The sequence below is a fragment of the Tympanuchus pallidicinctus genome, unplaced genomic scaffold (genome assembly GCF_026119805.1).
Source record: "Tympanuchus pallidicinctus isolate F22 unplaced genomic scaffold, pur_lepc_1.0 scaffold37, whole genome shotgun sequence".
NCBI classification, from domain to species: domain Eukaryota; kingdom Metazoa; phylum Chordata; class Aves; order Galliformes; family Phasianidae; genus Tympanuchus; species Tympanuchus pallidicinctus.
Genome location: NW_026294755.1, coordinates 600,070 through 619,171, shown reverse-complemented (window position 1 = coordinate 619,171; position 19,102 = coordinate 600,070). Strand labels below are relative to the sequence as shown.

General features: G+C 44.6%; 1 protein-coding gene across 8 annotated transcripts in view; it reads left to right on the top strand.

The window, feature by feature from the left end:
- TLK2 (tousled like kinase 2) overlaps positions 1 to 17,505 on the top strand; it is a 43,610-nt gene extending 26,105 nt beyond the window's left edge. For all 8 annotated transcript variants that reach the window (XM_052699491.1, XM_052699494.1, XM_052699492.1 and 5 more), the window contains 11 exons: positions 367 to 519; positions 4,076 to 4,142; positions 6,971 to 7,068; positions 7,375 to 7,456; positions 9,090 to 9,181; positions 10,085 to 10,174; positions 10,647 to 10,816; positions 12,289 to 12,427; positions 13,324 to 13,435; positions 14,451 to 14,558; positions 14,953 to 17,505. In XM_052699491.1, the coding sequence (XP_052555451.1) occupies positions 367 to 519; positions 4,076 to 4,142; positions 6,971 to 7,068; positions 7,375 to 7,456; positions 9,090 to 9,181; positions 10,085 to 10,174; positions 10,647 to 10,816; positions 12,289 to 12,427; positions 13,324 to 13,435; positions 14,451 to 14,558; positions 14,953 to 15,126 (1,285 nt within the window). In that variant the 3' untranslated portion in view covers positions 15,127 to 17,505. The remainder of the gene's footprint in view (positions 1 to 366; positions 520 to 4,075; positions 4,143 to 6,970; positions 7,069 to 7,374; positions 7,457 to 9,089; positions 9,182 to 10,084; positions 10,175 to 10,646; positions 10,817 to 12,288; positions 12,428 to 13,323; positions 13,436 to 14,450; positions 14,559 to 14,952) is intronic.
- The last annotated feature ends 1,597 nt before the right edge of the window (positions 17,506 to 19,102 follow it).

Here is a 19,102-nt window from a genome sequence, read left to right as displayed (position 1 = left end):
TGTGGAAACTTAGTGACTTACCATAGATCCCTGGGTTTTCCATGAGGTTAGCAGCTCCTTGGTTTTGGATATCCTCTGCATGAATAAAACCTTTCACTGACTGAAAGGTTTCTGTGGGGCCGGGAAAAGAATCCACTTCTATGTGAAAAATACCTTGGAAAAAAAAAAAAAAAAATCTGAGTCAATGTTTGGCACATCCTCCCTTTCTGAACAAGAGTATTTTGTTGGTAATCTAAGAGTACAGCTGATTGGAATTCATTGCTCAAGTCTGCTAAAAGCAGATGCTGAGGACGACTGAGTACATTCCATTAGTTATCTGCTTTGTGTTTTGTTTGTTTTATTTTTCTTCTGCCCTCATCTTTCCAGGCAACAGGAAAGGATAAATTCCCAGCGAGAAGAAATAGAAAGGCAACGAAAAATGTTAGCAAAACGGAAGCCACCTGCCATGGGCCAAACCCCCCCAGCAAGCAATGAGCAGAAGCAGCGCAAGAACAAAACCAACGGAGCAGAAAATGAAACGTAGGTTCTGTGGCCTTCTTTGTGCCTTGCAAAGCTGCATGCTTTGATTAGAGCACAAAATATCCACTGGGAAATGGAATCTTGCCCTTGCCTCTAGGCTTCACTACACGCACAAATGAATAGTGTGGAATTAGCCTGGCATTCAGAAACATCTGGCTGCAGTTCTAAATAGTTTTCATTGGAGTAAAACATGGATCATTGCTGAGTCCGGAATTTTTGTGAGCTTAATTTCTTTTGAATGCAGTAAGTTTTCAAACTTGATGCAGCAAGAGAGCTGAAAAATGCGATGTGCAAAGGAAGTAAAAGACTTCACCCTTAGTTTTGGTAACACTGTACAACACTTTGCTTAAAAAACCAAAACATATTCAGGAGCTTTTTTGTCTGTGTACCTTCTGGTGGGACTGTTCAAAGAATGGGTTTGGAATGCTGAGGAAAAAGGTGCTCTATAAAGACAGTGCATAATAGGTTGAACTGTATCTCAAAAGCAGTTCTTTCCAGATATTTGAGTGAGGGAAATGGAAGCATTATTTAAGTACTGCTGTCTCATCTCACAGGAGCCCTGCTTCTCTTTTTGAGGTTGTTGATACTTTGGGAATGCTGGTGCTCTTAGAGAGCAAAGCTTCTCACAAGAACTTTTAGTTGTTGCTCTTACTTCTTTAAAAGTGTTTGCTACTTGCAAATTGAAGCCAAACCCTGAGCAGCTTGTTTCTTGTTGGAAATCACATTAAGTAACCTTATTGTAAATAAAACTGACTCTCAATGTGCTGCTGAGGCACATGACCTAGTTTTCCTTTCTTCTTTTTCTCCCCACTCTGGGCAGTCTGTACTTCCCTGTAGCTTCTACAAGTCTACTTTTCAGTCATCATTTTATTGCTGTTGGCTAATACCATAATTCTCAGTGACACTTCTCTTTTTGCACTGTTAAATCAGTGCAGTGTTATGGCCTTACTTAGAGGTTGTGGAGCCCTTTGTATTCTTGCACTTTGCACTTTGAAAAGTGCATATTAAACAAAAGCTCCCACTCTTTTTTTTCCACCTGCAGCAAAGGTGGCACATGGTTGGGTTAGCTGTGTGTTTGAAATGCTCTCACTTGCCAAAGTGGTGCCCCAGGTAAGGATGCTGAGACTGGTCAGGTCTGTATAGGAGTGCAGTATATGCTTCCTGCAAATACGTAGCTTGAATGGAGATCTTGACCCCTCACTGTGGCCAAGAGGGCTTAAAAACAACTGTGAATATGCTTTAAAAGCTGAGTTTTTTAATGGCAGTTGGATTTTGGAGAAGTAAATTGCACGTGGTCACCCATCTGAGCAACAACATAATGCTTCCCAATTTGTGTAGTGATGGTTTTGCCTAACAGAAGAGTGCAGCTGCACTGAGGCTTATGCTGTTGGCATGGCAATGTGGGTCTTGATATAGCCTGGCAATCACGATGTTTATCTGTGATATCCAGTGAGTTTCTACCTGTAGAGAGCCTGCTGTGAGGTGATTTCCTCTCTACCTGGTTGTGCTGGTGAGCCTTTTTGTGCTGCCCAGTCATTTTCTTAGTGTTTCTTGCTGCTCTGTCATTCTTTGCCACTGTATTTTAAGGTTTTATCTTTGTGGTTTAGAAGAGTTACTTGTGGTGTTAATTAAAACTGCTCAGCTGTTCACTTGGAGTGTTGCAGCTTATGATGAATACACTGGTTTTGTAATCAGCTGCAGTGACTGCTTGCACACAGATGCAGTTGTTGGACTGATGTGATTCAGGTACAACATCTTCCTGATGTTGGAGGGAGGTTTTACATTTTGTGGAATTCTTACAGTGGTTTCTGTGCAAACTGAACGTAAATGCTGGTGAAACTTGAATGACGAGTGGTTGGCCAAATAATTTCACTTGATTTTTGTTTCCTCTTAAGTTCATGGCTGTTGCTGTGCCTTAGAAAGAAGGGGAAGGTTTCATTACATAGGTTCAGAGGTACCCTGCCCCAGCATCAATCTCCTGAAAAAAGTGAATGAAGCACATGTTGTCATTCACAGACAATATCTGCTGGATTAACCTTAGGGTTTGTTGAACACTTGGGCAGTATTAGAGCCTCAGCTCTACCAGAAGTAGTGCATTTCAGGCCGTGTTTCTGAAACAGGACAGTGTTTGTCTTTGAGCCTCCTTGGTTTTTGTAATGCTTGCTGCAAACGTGGCTTTTTTTGGGCAGTGCTAGCCTGCTGCTCATTACATCTCTTGCTTTATGAGTAGACTGGTGGTGTTTAGCTCTGCATTTCTCTTGTGCACAAGAAGCTGTGGAAAGCTTGTTGCTGGTTTATTCAGTTGTCTTTTTATTCTTTGCACAGCAGCATCAACCAAGGACCTAAACATCTGGGAAAGCCTTTTAGATAAGCTAAATCCAATCCAAGTTCAAGCTGCTGTATTTTTCTTGTGGAATAGCACACTTTCATATGAAATGAGGCATCACATACACATTTGCCATACCAGGTGTTTTTTGTATGTATCTTCAGTTTGTAACAGGCACTTCCTTATGGTTGAAATCCTTTTAAAGGGAGCGTTGTGAATTTTGTGTTAGATTTATCTGCTTAAAAACTGCTGTAGAAGTTGTTTCAGCTGTGCAGCCCCTCTGCACTGTAAGCAGGGGAGGGAAGTAGTGGCATTTCAAGACCAGCACTGAACCAACTGCATCCAGCATCGTCTCAGTTGGCTGTAAGGTGAGCTGAGGGAGCACAGCCCAGCAGACAGAGGGCTCCATCTCCTCTTGAAACTGAGTGTGATACTGATGCTGTGGAGAACTCATGCTGACTTCTGTAGTAGGTGTGACACAGCATAACTGCTGCAACGAGGATCCTCTTGAGGTGTGGTTTGGACTTAATTTTAGGTTCAGAAGGGTTATTTGTATGTTCTCACATGTGATCTTGTTTACAAAGTGAACAGATGCGATGGATGTGGACTTCATAACCTTATGTTCACATGCATGATGCCTTTACCCATGTTGGCAGCAGTGAGAGAATCAGTGTAATGATTGGTTTTGAAACTTCACAGATCTCAGTGCAGCATTACATTTCACTAGGGATGGACCCTATCACTGTTTTAGCATAAGGCTGAATTTTGCCTCCTCTTAGAATGGAAACATTGCGTGTCATTTACCATCACTAAAATGGCAATTGTTTCCTTATCCCACTGTAGCTGCTTGCAGGGTCAAAGATGTGGAAAAGTGAAGTAAACTTACATGATTTCCCTGGAACCACCTGACAGCCTGAAACAAAAGTTCAGAATCCCAGTTCGTGGCTCAGTTTGCAGTGTTGCTGTAGCCAGCTGTGGTGTTACAATCCTCACACTGTCCTAAATAAGTGTTATTAGGAACCTGAATTTGAAATTGATTTGTGCTGTATTAAAGTTCAGCTTTTGGTCTCTTACTTGATTGGCAGATTGTGGAGCTAACAAAACAAAAAAGGTTGCTGGATGTTGACATACTCTGTGCAGTTACTGCTTCCATAGGAGAAGGTGCATATTGCAAGTCGTGCTTCAACACACATTGAAATTCAACAGCTTGGATCTGTCTCTTCCATGCAGGTTAACGCTAGCAGAGTACCATGAACAGGAGGAAATCTTCAAACTCCGACTGGGTCATCTGAAAAAGGTAAGAACTGCAGAGAAGGCTTTTAGGTGGGTTTCTCCAAACTGGATCATTTCACTGCAGAGATCACTCCCACTACTTTGCTAAGTAAGAGGGCTCTTGTTACTTGGGAAGGATGCTCAGGATGTTGTACTCGTATTTTCCAGGGCAGTAGTGCTGCTCTTTACTTCAGCACATAAATGGTGTCCTCACAGTTAGGATTTCATGATGGGAGTTCTGCTGTTTCAGTGCCAAATGCCTGCTTTGTATGTGCTTAGCATGAGGGAACATGAAGGAAGGGACCAAGGGAAAGAAATGACAAGAGCAAAGCAGAAAATGCAAGCAACAATGGCTTTCCCATTTCTTTGTCATGCACTATCTGTAACAGATCTGTAAAGTTTTTGAGTAATAGCTGTGTTTAGATAGTTATAAGGCATTATTGTTTTCACATACATTAGTTTCAATAGGAGTGACATCTGCAAGTGAGCTTATATTTCAATAAGCTGCTGGTTACTTTCAACATGATTGCAAAAATGTAAGAATAAAACTTCTGGGACACTTAGCAGATGGAGTGAAAATAAAATAAAGGCTTTCTGCCACTTTCCTGGCTGGCTGTGTGATCTGCAAGGCCAAAGAGTCTTTTCCTGAGTGAAGCAGGAAAAGTGGAAGTGCAGCACGCTGCCAGCCTTCCATCTTTGCTCAGGTGTTTGTGTACAACCTCTGCACTGAGGGTTTTTGTCCTGTGACCTCGACACTGAACGCAAGGCTTCGTTAATGCTTCTGTACCTCGTTATTTTCAGCGGTGAGGGAAAGTTAAAGCACATATGGAATCTGCTGGCACGCTGCCTGTTACATTTTATTGTCCAGTGAGTGCAGATATGTGATATGAGCAGGAGCATGCTGCAGGCATACTGCTCCATAGCTTCCGCATTGCTGGAGTGGATTAATTGCAGGTTGTCTGGCATGTAGTGTGGCACCCCGGGACAGAGGAATCCCATTTGGAAATGGATCTTAATGGAAAATGAAGTAATGTTCTGGGATCGTGGCATTGTCTGAAGCTGTTCTTATCCTTGTCCACTTTTGGAAACTGGCTCATTTTTTGTGCCTAAAAATAGAACCTGTTGAGAAGGGAAGGAGCAGTCACAAGACGAATGGGTTACTGTGTCCCTTGAGTCATGTGCACCAAATAATGCTGCTCAAGGCGCATGTTTTAATTGAGGTTTGCAACCCTGTCCTCATCAGTGTGAATTCAAGACTTGTATTTGAGGGCAGTGGACCTTCCAGCCCTATGGACTGTGCATAAAACTTTGACGTGGCTCCTTTCTTCTCAAGGAAGGGGGCAGGACCAGCAGTGCTGCACATCACAGAGGTGAAGTTGTACAGGTCATGTTCCTACAGGAGGCAGAGCCTCTCAGCACTTCCTCGCTTGGTTTCTAGACCCAATGTTCTCTGGAACAGAAGTCGTCTTTAAGAGCTGTGAAATCTCTGTGATCCAGATAAAAATTCTTTGGTTTTTGCTAAGTGAGTAACAGCTGAAGGTTCTTTCAGGTCATGTGTTGGCTTATCAGTCACTCCTGCCCTATGATAAAGAAATCAGTCTCAGTTGAAAGTAAAGAGCTTTTGGGGCTCCCTGCTTGCAGGGTGAGGTGGTGGCTGTTGGCCTGGTGTTAAAGAGAAACAAGAACCCACCCAGAGACTAAAGAGTCCATGAAACTTACACTAAGATGTTCTGCCGACCACTGAAATGTGTGTTAAGGTATTCCTGCTTCTCAACTTCAGACTGCACGTGTGGTTCAGTGTGGTGTCAGGGCTGTTACTCCCATGTGAACAAGCCTTTTCTTGCCTTGCCCTTGTTAACTGGAGCACACTGTCCATTCAAATGATGTCTTACTACAGAAGCTGTTCTCTGTAACTTCCATTTCTGAGTTAGGCAGCTTTTATATTTCTTGGGTAGAAAACACAGTACCCTGAGATGTGTTGGAAGATTATTGTAACATTTATGTGCTGTGGTAGTTTTCTACTACCAGATAGACATTGATAGCCTATAAGAGGTGAGCACAGAATCTGGTACTGGAAATCTCCGTTTCCATAACATGAAGTTAGAACCATGCACATGTAATGTGTAAAGTGTCAGGCAGGCCACATCATCCTGCATCCTTCAAACATTCCCTTTTTATGGCTTCTCAAATTCCAAAGTCTGTACTTCAGAAAAATCTCATTTACTTTTGTTATCTACGTGTCAAAGCCCAGGATGCCAGTCTCTGTATTTATAGCATGTCTTTCTTTAAGCATCACGTCCCAGTTTTTGAAGATGCAATCTTAAAAGATTTCTCACACAGCTAGCCTGCAGAAGGGGAGAGGGGTTTGGAGGATGAGTGGCTGCCATTTTAAACAAAGTTACCTGGTCTGTTTGCCCAAGGAGGCTGTGGATGCCCCATCCCTACAGGCATTCAAAGCCAGGCTGGATGTGGCTCTGGGCAGCCTGGTCTGCTGGTTGGTGACCCTGCACATAGCAGAGGGTTGGAACCAGATGAGCATTGAGGTCCTTTTCAACTCAGGCCATTCTGTGTTTCTGTGATTCCTTTCACCTTCTGCCCGACTCTTTAAATGGAGATTGGTGGCCCTGCATGCAGCAGCAGGGTTGAAGCTTGAGGATCTTTGAGGTCCCTTCCAATCCAGTCCATTCTATGGTTTTGTGATACCATGGCTGTGAGCAGCTTTTTCATCTCCCAGACACATTATTTGCCAATGACCTGTTTACACGTGGAGTTATGTTTGTGGCTCCAGGTAGAAATGCTGGCTATAATATTTGAAACAATGTCGTGTTTTCTTTTTGGTTTTCTCTTGCACAGGAAGAAGCAGAGATCCAGGCAGAGCTGGAACGGCTAGAGAGGGTTAGAAATCTACATATCAGGGAATTGAAAAGGATACACAATGAAGATAACTCACAGTAAGCCCACGGGAGTCATAGAGGGTGTATTGCTGTTATGGAGGGGACAAATTGCAAATACTGTATCTTTTCTTAAATCAGTGTTTCACCTTAATGTGTCATTAGCCTAGGGGGCAGGGCAAAGGCTTCTGAGCACATCAAAGTATCGTTATATAACCTTGTATCAATAGAAAATGATTAAATAGCATCAAATCTGCCAGTTCTGATATTTTTAGTCTCAATATAAAAAATGTTTCTAAGTTGTATAAGAGCTGTAATCTGTTATAGTTCATTGTCAGTGTTGTTAAAGCGTGTCTTTCTTGCCAGGTTTAAAGACCATCCAACGCTAAACGATAGGTATTTGTTGCTACATCTTCTGGGTCGAGGAGGCTTCAGTGAAGTATATAAGGTAAATTTGAGATGCCAATCTGATGCAGTGTGAATCTGCAGTGAAATCCCACAGTAAGCAGAACCTCGCAATCATTTTCACAATGGAGCGTGTGGTTGTGGAAGGAAGAACAGAACACATGTTACATCTGGCTCGTATTAGACAGCAGGCTTGAAATTTTGAGGTTCTGCTCACGTCCTCAGAGGTCAAATTTCCTGCAAATGGATGTTTTAAGAAAGCATTGCACTAAATCTGCAGGTTTCACCAGGACAGAAGCCTAGCATTCAAGTGCTGTACACAAATACCTTAACGTGGCAAAGTTTTACTGAGGATGGCATAGCAAGTCTGAGCTTTGCTGTAAATAAAAGAGAAAATAAATAGGAGCAAAGCCTTTATTTCCTGGGGGTAAAAGGCTTTTTTCTTCGTTTTATGGTCTGAAGTAGCAGACTGGGTGTGTGTGCAGTCCTTGGAACTGAGGAGTGCTTGTCTGTCAGTACTCTTTGCATGGCCAAGACTTAGGATACTTTGGAGGTTCTTGTTTGATTATTACACTTAAATCCTCTCCAGTGCGAAATATTCTCCACTTATAGCCAGTAGTCTTTAATTCGTGTTGAATTTGGGTAGAATTAACGTAACTATTCTGATGCAAATGTTGGGAACATCATGATGATTTATTATTTTGATGCAGTATAACGACAGGTACCCAAACCAGAGGGGCCTACTGTTCAGGTAGCCAAGAGGGAGTGCTGCCTGCAAGTACTCCCAGTTTCTCTTTGGAGTCTCTGATGACTCAGTAGAAATCCAGAGCTCCACAGGCGAAAGGTGAAAGCAAGGGCATAGGAATGCTTCATACCTGACTGTGCATAAGGGTTATAATTACATTACTAAAACAAAGAAATGCTTATTTCTCTTCTCCACGGTCCATGCTGATCTGTTAAGCATTAGGAGTTCAGTATACAGCTTTTCAGCTGGATGTGGATTATCCTTGTTTGCTTACAATAGGATTTTACCCAATCCTGTAAATTATTAGATGTTTCTGCTCTCAGACAAAGTAACAGACTTCTTCATTTCCCCAAGAACACAATTCCAGTGATCTATTCTTTAAAGGCTGCCTAAATAGCAAGATATCGGACATGCAGCACCAGCATTACACAGTTCAGCCCTCGAATTCTCTGGCTTCTAAACAAGCTGAAACATTTTGCTTCAAGATGGAGAGCTGAGCTACCAGAAACAAAGTATTAAAGATCTGCTGTGTGATTTTCATTTTTGTTTTCAACTTAGTGTAGAAAAATAAGTGAGCTGGTTGGGGGAATAGTGACAAAGTCTTTCCCAGAGTGATTGAGTGGCTGTATTTCAGTAATTTGGCCGTTGTGATCCCCATTGTAGCACTGGTAGTAAAATGTCAGAATAAATGCAGCATTAGTTGAATCCCATAGGGAAGGGTCAGATCAAAGCACAGAATATTCAATTGTTTTCAGAGTTGCTTGGTTTCATTAGTGAAACTAATTACATCAAAATGTGGGTTTGCTCTTCACTCAGTCTGTTGTAATGCTGATTTCCTGGGTGGGGAGATTGATTTGTTAGATCTTGTCTGCTTCTGCAGCGTGAAGTTGAGGCTGTGATTCCTACTGATGCTCAGATCTTCTCTTTGCAGGCATTTGATTTAACAGAACAGAGATACGTAGCTGTGAAAATACACCAGTTAAATAAAAACTGGAGAGATGAGAAGAAAGAAAACTATCACAAGTAAGCAAGGCTGTAAAACAGAAACGTCCCCAAGTTGTGTTTAGTTCTTCACTGTCTGTGAACAGGCAGCCATTTTTTCCTATGTTTTGCCACATTTCAAAAGCCACTCTGCCCCAACATCTACTTGTAAAATTTATATTCATGTTAGAAATGTCTTCAATATGTGCACACACCCCCAGTTTTGTACAAACACGAGGCTTTAAAGCGCCAGTGGTGCTGTAGAAAGAAAGCACTAAAGTGGCTTCTCTTCAAAATGTGTAAGATCTTGCAGAAAAAAAGTGCTCATGCCCATCTTCCAGGCACACACCTGCATGTTGAAAGACTACTTTTTGTTTCCTAGAATACTTGAGCTTTCCACAGGTGATAGGAATAACTTGTCACAGCCTAGAAGAGGGCTGCAAGAAGCCTGTTGAGCATTGGTAACACTTGCTTCCTCATGCCGTGGATTAGATAAGTGCTGCAGAATCACAGCCAAAATTTTTTCACAGAACTTCAAAGACAAAACTGTGATCTTGCTTCCTCAACGTGTCAGTGGCATAAGCTAAGCTGGAGTTGAAGCTTGGACTGTTGAACATCCTGGAATTTTTCTAGAACTTGCTGATTTTTGCGTTCAGCTATCTTGGATCCCATAGCGATTTATTATGAGATAATTCTGTTTTGGCGAGCAGTACCATTAATCAGGATTAAGTTATTTTGTAGTGCTGCCAGCATCTGGGAATCTGATACACTTGGATTCTGTGGTTCTCAAAAACTATTCTGAGCAGATCCTCGTTTGCCTGCCTTTTCTTAAGCTGTGTGATGTGCATGGGTTTGTGACTGAACTTGGACTGTCTGGGTGCTCCTTCTGCAGAACTTAGAGTTATGCCACTTGTGTGACTAATGCTCCCACTTTCCTATTTTCAGACATGCGTGTAGGGAGTACAGAATTCACAAAGAACTGGATCATCCTCGAATAGTTAAGCTATACGACTACTTTTCACTGGACACTGACTCGTAAGTTGCGTCGCTGTGTGCTTTGACTCGGTTTGACCCATCCACCACAAAGTTTTTGATCTCAAAATCTTACAGCAGAGTCCAGGGTATATCCGTGCCTTGCAGAGGTGCTGCAGAGATGTCTGCTGTCTGAGGCAGTTCTAGCATGCACAGATTTTCTAGAGATGCTGTCTTGCATGCCCTGTTATGTCAGATGTGATGCTCTGCTTGTAAATCTTGCTTTTTGTTGACCTGGGCACATGCCCCAGCCAAAACTGCTTCCATTTCTGCTCTGGTGCTAAATGGAACCTATCTGACCTTTGTACAATTGAGCGTTGACGATTGTGCTCTTGGTGCCCTAATTTTGGAGATTAATTGGCTGGAGGACTCTTAATGTATTGATCGAATAGATGAGACTTGCAGACAGACAACAACAAAGTGGTCTGGTTTCTGTCAGATGCCTTAATTACAACTGCTGCTGTTTTGCCTTCAGGTTTTGTACAGTGTTAGAATACTGTGAGGGAAACGATCTGGACTTCTACCTGAAGCAGCACAAGTTAATGTCGGAGAAGGAGGCGCGATCCATTATCATGCAGATTGTGAATGCTTTAAAATACCTAAATGAAATCAAACCTCCCATCATACACTATGACCTTAAACCAGGTATGCTGTGCTGGTAGCTGACGTGCTTGAGGATGCTAACTGGAAGTAATGGGCTGTAATTGAAGCGGGGGTGTTTGTTTTGGTCAGACAGCAAAAAGGAGACGGTCCTGCCTGGGAAAACACACTTGCAAGAAGAAAAAGCTATAATGCATAGAACATTCTGTGAAAAGGGTATTGTCTCCCAGAATTGCAACATAAACAAGGAAGTAACATTCCAGAAAGAGTAGCCTCTTTATTCAAAATGAGCTCTTGAACCACCAAGTGTCTGTGTTTGGTTTCTCAATGTCCTGCTTGTGTTCTGCTGTTGAGAGCTTCTGTTATTGCTTCATAAAGGTTCCCATAATTACTAGTGTGTTTTATGTTCCCATTCTTCTGGCTTATTCTTTCTGTAATCATCTGCCTGAAATCTTGGGGGCAGAAGCTGGGAAGTGTTCAGGTTTTTGGTTGGTTTGGTTTTTATGACGTGGCAGCTCACAAAGCAGAGGACATGCACACTCCAGTCCTCCTTTGCATTCATTAGCATCTACCAAGCAGAAGGTCCTTTGAAAGATGTTTTTGCAGGGCTCTATGTAGCACTGGATAGAGTAGTGAAGGCAGAAATGGAAGTGCTCTCTTCTGGGATGTTGGCTAGGTTGCTTTTTCCTAGTCCAGTAAAATTCAACCACCTCTTCAGACAGTTGTCTCTGGTTTGCCTTCCTTTACTGGTGGCACCTCGTGGGTATTGTGTAACTCTGTGATGTGGTTTATTGCATCAGCAAGAGGAATCTGTACAGGAGGTGGTGCTGTTGCACTGTTCTAGTGACCGTATTCCTTCCCCCAGCTGTTGGCTGCTCTTGCTGTGTCTGAACATGCAGCAGAGCTCTGCCTGCAGTTGTCTAAAGCTGTGATTCATCTGCTGCCACCACACACAATTCTGCTGTTTTATTGTATGCTTTGAGAAAAACAGTGATGATCTGAATTCTTGATCCTTGATGGATTTATGAAAGACTCTTGCTTAAGCAGTAATTGTCTTTCTGAGCTTAGAAAGCCACTGGGGAGCACTGCCAGGAAGGGAGAGAGTTTCTGGCTGTTGAGAGACTGGGGCAAGTCAGGACTTCTGGACAGAATGAGTCATGACTGTGTATGTTTGCTTCTTTGCTTAGTCTTTCTTTTTGACCTGCCCTTCTAGCAGGACCTTTGGGAGGGGTCAAAACAGCACGGGCATCAAGCTGATTTGGAGAACAGGGCTCGTAATCCAAAGGCTCCAAGTAATGTTAGGCAACTGAGCCTTTTGAGGATGGATAAATCACATCTAGCAGTCAGAGGGAGCTGAGTTGTCTCTGAATTTAAAACACCTACCCCAGGCAGCTGCAGCTGGCTGTGCTTTGTAGGATGCTTGCTTTCTTGTAGAGAACCAGACTTCAATGCAATTTTATTCTTGCTTTTCCCTGCTAAATGTATTTCTAAGAGACTGCTTCCTCCCTCTTATTTAGGTAACATTCTTCTAGTCAATGGTACTGCATGCGGAGAGATAAAAATCACAGATTTTGGGCTTTCCAAAATCATGGATGATGACAGCTACAACTCTGTTGATGGCATGGAGCTGACGTCGCAGGGGGCTGGTACTTACTGGTAAGCATCACCTGTGGGGCGCTTGCAGCTTAAAGATCAAGAAGAGTTTCCAGGTCTCTTTGCATCTGTGTTAGCTCTGCATGTGCTGCCATTGCCAGCTTGAGATGATAGAGACCCTGTAAATCAGGGAAGGAGAATACTATGCAGGTATGTGAGGGAGAAGGAAAGAGCATTCCACTGAAGAGAGGTGAAAATCCATAGAGTGAGCTCTTACAACTTACATAAATCTCGTAGCACTGTTTGTAGCCACAGCTTCACTTCCAAGTGCCATATGAAAGATATTTGCAGCAATACTTGACTCCCAGTGCCAGATGTCATCGCTGCAAGTGATGCAGCTGAGAGCAAGACCTGCATTAAGTACCACAGGATGTAATTATTAGATGTCACCCAAACTGCAGTGTGTCCCTGTGGGCAGCATTTGTACACAAACATTTGTTAAAGCCTTCCATATTGTGTGAACAAACGTTTAGGCCAGTTCTTTTCCAAAAGTAAAACTAGCTGTAGTTTGAGCAAAGCTTTCTCTGTGAACTGCCAACTAGGCTTGAATTTCTAGAAATACATATTTTTGGCTGTGGATTTCTATTGTGAAATTGTTGGCCAAGCCCTTTTGACAACAAATACCAGTTTTGAAGATGAAAGAAAACAAGGTTTATTTTATGTGCTTCTGTTGAAAGGAAACTGACTGTGCTGAGTAATTCAGACCATCAGTGTCTGGAGAGCCCTTGGGTCTGTGGTCTTCACGAAAAGCAGTGGTATGGCAGTGGTGATCTTAGATGCACAGGATCAAAACTGGCTTCTTTGAATCCAAAGCCAGATTATGTCTTCTTTTCTAAACAAAATGGCTGTAAATATTAGAAGATAATACTCATAACTTGTTGTCCATTCTTTTTAATCAGGTATTTGCCACCAGAATGTTTCGTGGTTGGGAAAGAACCTCCAAAGATTTCAAATAAAGTTGATGTCTGGTCAGTAGGGGTCATCTTCTATCAGTGTCTCTATGGCAGAAAGGTAAGAGAGCACGTAACCTCTTTCCAAGCAGCAATTCCCAAACCTTTGGGAGGCAGCCCTGGCTTCTGCTCCCTTCACCTTGCCAGACTAGGAGATGCTTTTGCCTTGTCTCCTTGCCACCAGTTCCGAGACAGAGCCCATATTAATGGAGAGAGGATAATTTGTTAGGTTGTGTTTTGCTCCACGTGGCAATAGTTTCAGAAGCAACATTCTTCAGAACATCTTTCCTGATGGTCGTGTTTCCAGTGAGATGATAATGGGCAAAATGAGTGTGTCATTGGGTGCCAGGCACCTGGCATTCTTGTTTGGCATTGTTTTATCATGCTTTCAACGTTCTGATGTTGTTCTTTGAATGCAGAGTCTTTGTCAGGCCCAATATTGCTCAACAGCTGCAAGTGTTTTAAAATAAAATAGATACAAAGACTAAATGTTTTTAGAATGCCTTTTGGAAGGGAAGAGTCTATTTCAGGAAGAGGTGATTTGTTCTGAGAAAAGACAATCTTTTCTTTTTTTAAAGACATCAGAAGGAATTGGTTGGGCAGGAAAAGGATTCCATAAGCTCTCGTGTTTACAAGTCTTTGGTAACCAGGAATTGGGAAAGCCTGGGCTGATAGAAACATTGTGGTGTCAGTCAGACAAACAGTGGAACCAGCCAAGCAGGGGTTGAAGGAGGTGAATCTCCTGGCCGCTCGGGTGGATGAGGGTCCTCTGATGTGACAGAGCTGACCTATGAGGTCTGCAAGCACATGGAGGTGCTTCCTGCCTGAGCTGGAGACACCCCGGACATGTTCCAGCTTGGTGTCCCTTCAGTTCAGTTCAGAAACAGAGCAGTGTGTCGGATGTTCATCTGGCTGGAATCTGCAAGCACCTTCACAGTGTTCATGGGCTTCTTGCCTGGAAAAATGCTGATGTCAAGTGATGATTAACAGTAGCACTATGGGATTTTTTTTTTTAAGGCCTGTCATCAGTCTTTAACTACTATTGTTTTGGGGTTGTTTTTTTATTTTTTTGGTAGCCCTTTGGCCACAACCAGTCACAACAAGATATTCTCCAGGAGAACACGATCCTGAAAGCCACCGAGGTGCAGTTCCCTCCAAAGCCAGTAGTCACACCAGAAGCAAAGGTGAGTCCTCAGCAGCGTTGGGTCACATTGCGTTGCCCTTCAGCAGCCAACACCAGTGGTTCCTTCCTTTTGGCTTTCCTTCAGGAAAAGGCTTTCCTTCAGTTTACTAGCAAGGAGTTTGTGTTCAGCTCTGGCCTCCTGCAGAGCGATCTGTTGCATCGTTGTTGCTGTCAGCCTCAGGGTCGAATGGAGTACAGCACGTCTCTCTACCCGTGCTTTCTCCTGCTAAAAGATGTGCTTCTGGCACAGCAGCTGTCTGTGCAATCACTGGGGAAGGAATTTCAGCGCTGGGTTGTCAGATTGGCCCAGCTCCCATAGAGTTAGATCTATCAAAGCGAGCTTCCTGTTCCTGTCAGTCTGCTAATTCTTGTTTTGCCTTGGGGGGTATCTGCAGGCATTTATCAGGCGTTGTTTGGCCTACCGAAAGGAGGATCGGATAGATGTCCAGCAGCTGGCCTGTGACCCATACTTGCTGCCTCACATCCGCAAATCTGTATCCACAAGCAGCCCAGCTGGAGCTGCGATTGCATCAACCTCTGGATCGTCCAATAACAGCTCTTCAAACTGACACAGAGTAATAGGCCAAAAACTGCTTGAGAAACCGGCAAAAAGACTTTCAGAAACGGCTTTGGAGTAGAGGAATCCGCAAGGGTCTTGAGAAACCTGTACCAGGTGCTTTTTTTCTCTTGCTTTTTTCCATCCATAGAGCATGACAACATCTAATCTCATCAAGAAAACCTTCGGCATCTAGGCCAAGCCATGTGGATAGGAGGTGGCTTGAGGTTTGTCCAGCAAATGACCACAAAGTGTGGCTGCTCTGAACAAGGAGGGGAAACTCAAGAAAATATAACAAAACAAAACGAAAGACGTGGTTCCACGTACTGTGAACTTCTGAACATGCAGCCTTGGGGAATCCAGGACGCCGTGTGTGCTTCATATGAAGAATGTGGACTTTGGAAAAAAAAGACTGGTCGAGTCCAGTGTTGATATTTAAACATTGTTCTTTTTCTTTTAATAAAGTTTAGGTAACATCTCCTGAAAAGCTCGAAGCACCAAGGTTCAGCTGGGGATGGTATATGACTCTTTGCCCTTTGGAGGGGAAAAAAGTTGATCCTGCCTGTTCATGGCACTAGCGTTAGTGTTTTACCCCTAATTAATTTCAGTTTTTTAAAAATAACAATTTTTTGGAAGAAAACAGTTTTCTGGTCTCAAAGTGAAACCCGTATTAACAAGCTGATGGCATTCTGCAGCTTTCTGCTCCCTTGGGGTGGCCTCTGACAAATCATTCACCTTCTCAGGAGGGCATTGAAGCTCACAGGCAGGCCTGCATGGATCTCCTGTGCTCAGAGTGGATTACAGTCCAGGCTGCCACCAGGTTTTCAGCTGCTGCTTCATCGCTCTCTCAACGGTTGCACCTTTTTAATTTATTTGAAGTGCTGTTCTTTCTGAAAACACCCCCTGACGTGCTCATAATCTGCTCTCTGCTCTTGTGAGCATGATATCTGGTGACTGCTGAGGAGGCAGGCAGCGAACAGGAAAGAATTGGAGGTCAGCTCAGTCGATCACAGGTGTAATCTGTGCTCGCGCAGTGCTGTGCGTATCTCACTCATGTTACAGAAATCCAAAGCTGAAGAAAGAAGGCTTGTCTTGTTCTTCTCACTTAGGTGACTTGGCAGGAAAGCTTCCTCTCTCCCTTAGCATTTTCCTTTTAAAACTTGCTGACTTTTCCAACTTGCTGCCATCGCAGCACCAGATCGCGAGTGGAAGGGAAGGAGACGATGTTCCAGAAGGGAACAAATCTCCTCGTTATTTCTGTCGCCCTTCTGTAAGCTGCCTGGAGGGGGCTTGCACCTCCAGCTGGAATCTGCCTGCTGGCAAACATCAGCCTGTTGTCCCCACCGTGCCCCTTTCCCCCCTGCATTGAAGGAGGACTGAAAACACCGAAAAGCGCAGCGCTTGAACATGTGGCAGCCAGCTTGGAGCGTTCCTAACATGTGGCAGCAGCCCCTGGCCAGGCAAATTTAAAGATGCAGTATTCAAGAACAAAGTTTTTCAAGGGAGAGAGGCGGTGCCACTGCTGCCTTCCAGGGCCTTGTTTAAAGAACAGGTGATCCTATGCATGAGGCTGTTGCACGGCACCTCCAGGTTGCTCCTGCAGCTCCAGCAGCGTGTGGGCATGAAGTGCCTGCGTGGTGCCTTGTGGCAAGCAGTGCTGTCAGCTTTGCACTTTCTGAGGGAACTTGCACTTGCCTGCCTTACTGGAAGCCATCCTCTGCTAACATGTGTTATTTGTTCTGAAAAAAAATGAGTAATTAAGCAAATTGATCTGGGAAGCACGGAACCATGCTTTGATTTTTATTGCAGCTGTTTGAAGGTGGTCTCCCAACTGTTGTATTTGAAACAAAAGAAATATTGCATCTTTAAATACTCGGCCATCATTTTGTGGTCCTTTTATCCTCGCTGGTCTGTTCCAGAAATAACTGTTCAGCCAGCAGTGATTCCACGTATCTGTAGGGCAAAATCAAGGTTGATGCTTCATCCTGTTTGCTGCCATGGCTGATCTGGTGCCTGTCCGCATAGGGGAGAATTCTAAAAGGGTTTTTTATATCCCAGCCCTGTTGTTCCTTGGCCATACAGTGTGTGCTATCTCTGTGGGTGTGAGTAGTTTTGTGTCCGATGCATTTATTCCTGCTGTGTGACACCCATTCAGGGCCTGGGGACAGCATTAGCCTTTTCTGGGGCTGAAAGCAGTGAAGAACCCTGGTAGAATTCCAGCTGCAGCACCTTGTTAGCACGGGTTTCACTTCCAATAACAGACCCTATTGCCACACTGTTCATTTACTTAAAGAGAAGTGTATGAAGAATTTGTAACTTAAACCAGGCCAGACTGTTTTGGCTCTACCCAACAGATGAGACATGGATATTAAAATAAGTTTTAAGAAACTGATTTGCTTGGCTCTCACTCTTTTGCCCTTTGTAGTGTTGGCACGAGGTGTTTGCAGGATGAGGATGGAGGAGGTGGTGCTCAGCAGCCCAGGCCATTGGGATCCCTGCATGAGAAGAGGGAGCTGAAAATCATTGAGTCTTATTTGACTGCTGACCGATCGAACTCTGGAAGATGGAGGAAGAAATCAGAGTGGAGTTTTGTCCCTCGTTTCTGCTGGAGTAGCGGCTGCCTTTGGAAGCTGATTATGTTTGGGCTACAAAGTAATGTTTCTTTTTGTGTCTGTTAATGAAAATGTGTGCACCTCCTGCTCTGCCCCGGCTGTGCTGAAAGCTGATGGCCTGGAATAACAGCAAGAAGGAGTCCAGCTCCTTTCATTTCATCCAGCCAAGTCTCAACAGCTTTTAAACTATAAAATAGAGAAGGGAGGGGGGTGGAAGGCAACAAAACCTTGGCAGCTGAAGGCACTGTGTCCACTTGTAGGTGGATGAAGCACTGCAGGGCCCGGTCTGCAGCCCAGATCCCCACTGCATGGCAAGGAGTTGCCAGGCAGGGAGCAGTCAGCTGTGCTCAGGATGGGTGAGGATTCCTCTGCTCCCAGCAGCCCTGACGTCACCCTCCTCACATTCGGGGTCAGAAAGAACTTTCAGCAAAACTCAGATGAAACCAAACACCAACAGCAGCGCGGCTCCCTCTGTGCTGCTGCAATTGATTAATTTTTTGGTCCCGAGCACCAGTTGGGGCGACGCAACACAGATTTGGACAGCAGGAGCTGGCGGCTGCCTTTCAGCAGCAGTGGTGTGATGCGGGGGGTGGTCAGGTACACAGCTTGTGCATGGCATGCCTGCAGCTGGGGCACGTGCAGAGCTCAGTGCAGACAGGAGCGAGGCTTCCCCAGGGGCTGCCTTGCTGGATGCTTCGCCTCCTACGTTAGCAGTTAGGCGTCATGCTATGAAACGAGCTTCCCTCTGCCAACTAGGCCAGTCCCGCTTTATTTTGTGACCTGGCAAACCCTCAACGCGAGGTTTGCTACCGCCGCCTGCGTCTCCCTGGGGTTTGCTGCTGGAGGAGGTTGTTTTCTGGGTGCTGAAGCAGCTCTGCCTTGAACCCGGCACGACCTGGAATGCAGCGCACGGAAGCGGGACTCCCACCCAGCACAGAGGCAACTTTCCTGCTGCACACGGATGCCTCTTTGCACCGAGACTCCACTGTGCACACGGAGCTCCTGCAACGATTGCCCTGGGAAGGGCTGGGGGCAGGAGGCCAAGCAAACGCCGTGCTGCACGCCCAGGGCCAGGCGGCTTGGCCACAAGGACCCGATTGTCTGCCAGGCGGGGGGGCAGGAGCTGGGGCTGAGCAAAGCTCTCATTTCATGCATTAACCGTGTGGGGGGCGTGAAGGACGGGAAAAGCGGCTGGCGTGTGCTGTCTGGTGAGGAGCTGCCAGCATTGAGCTCCCTGTGCAGCTCTACGGCTCCCAGGCCTGGACTGTGCCACAGGATCGCTTTGCTGCAGCCTTTTCTTCTCCTTTTCCAGTCGCTCCTAATTGCCAAATGTCAGCCTGCTTCCACAGCTGGGTCGGTGCTGGGTGGTGCTGAGGT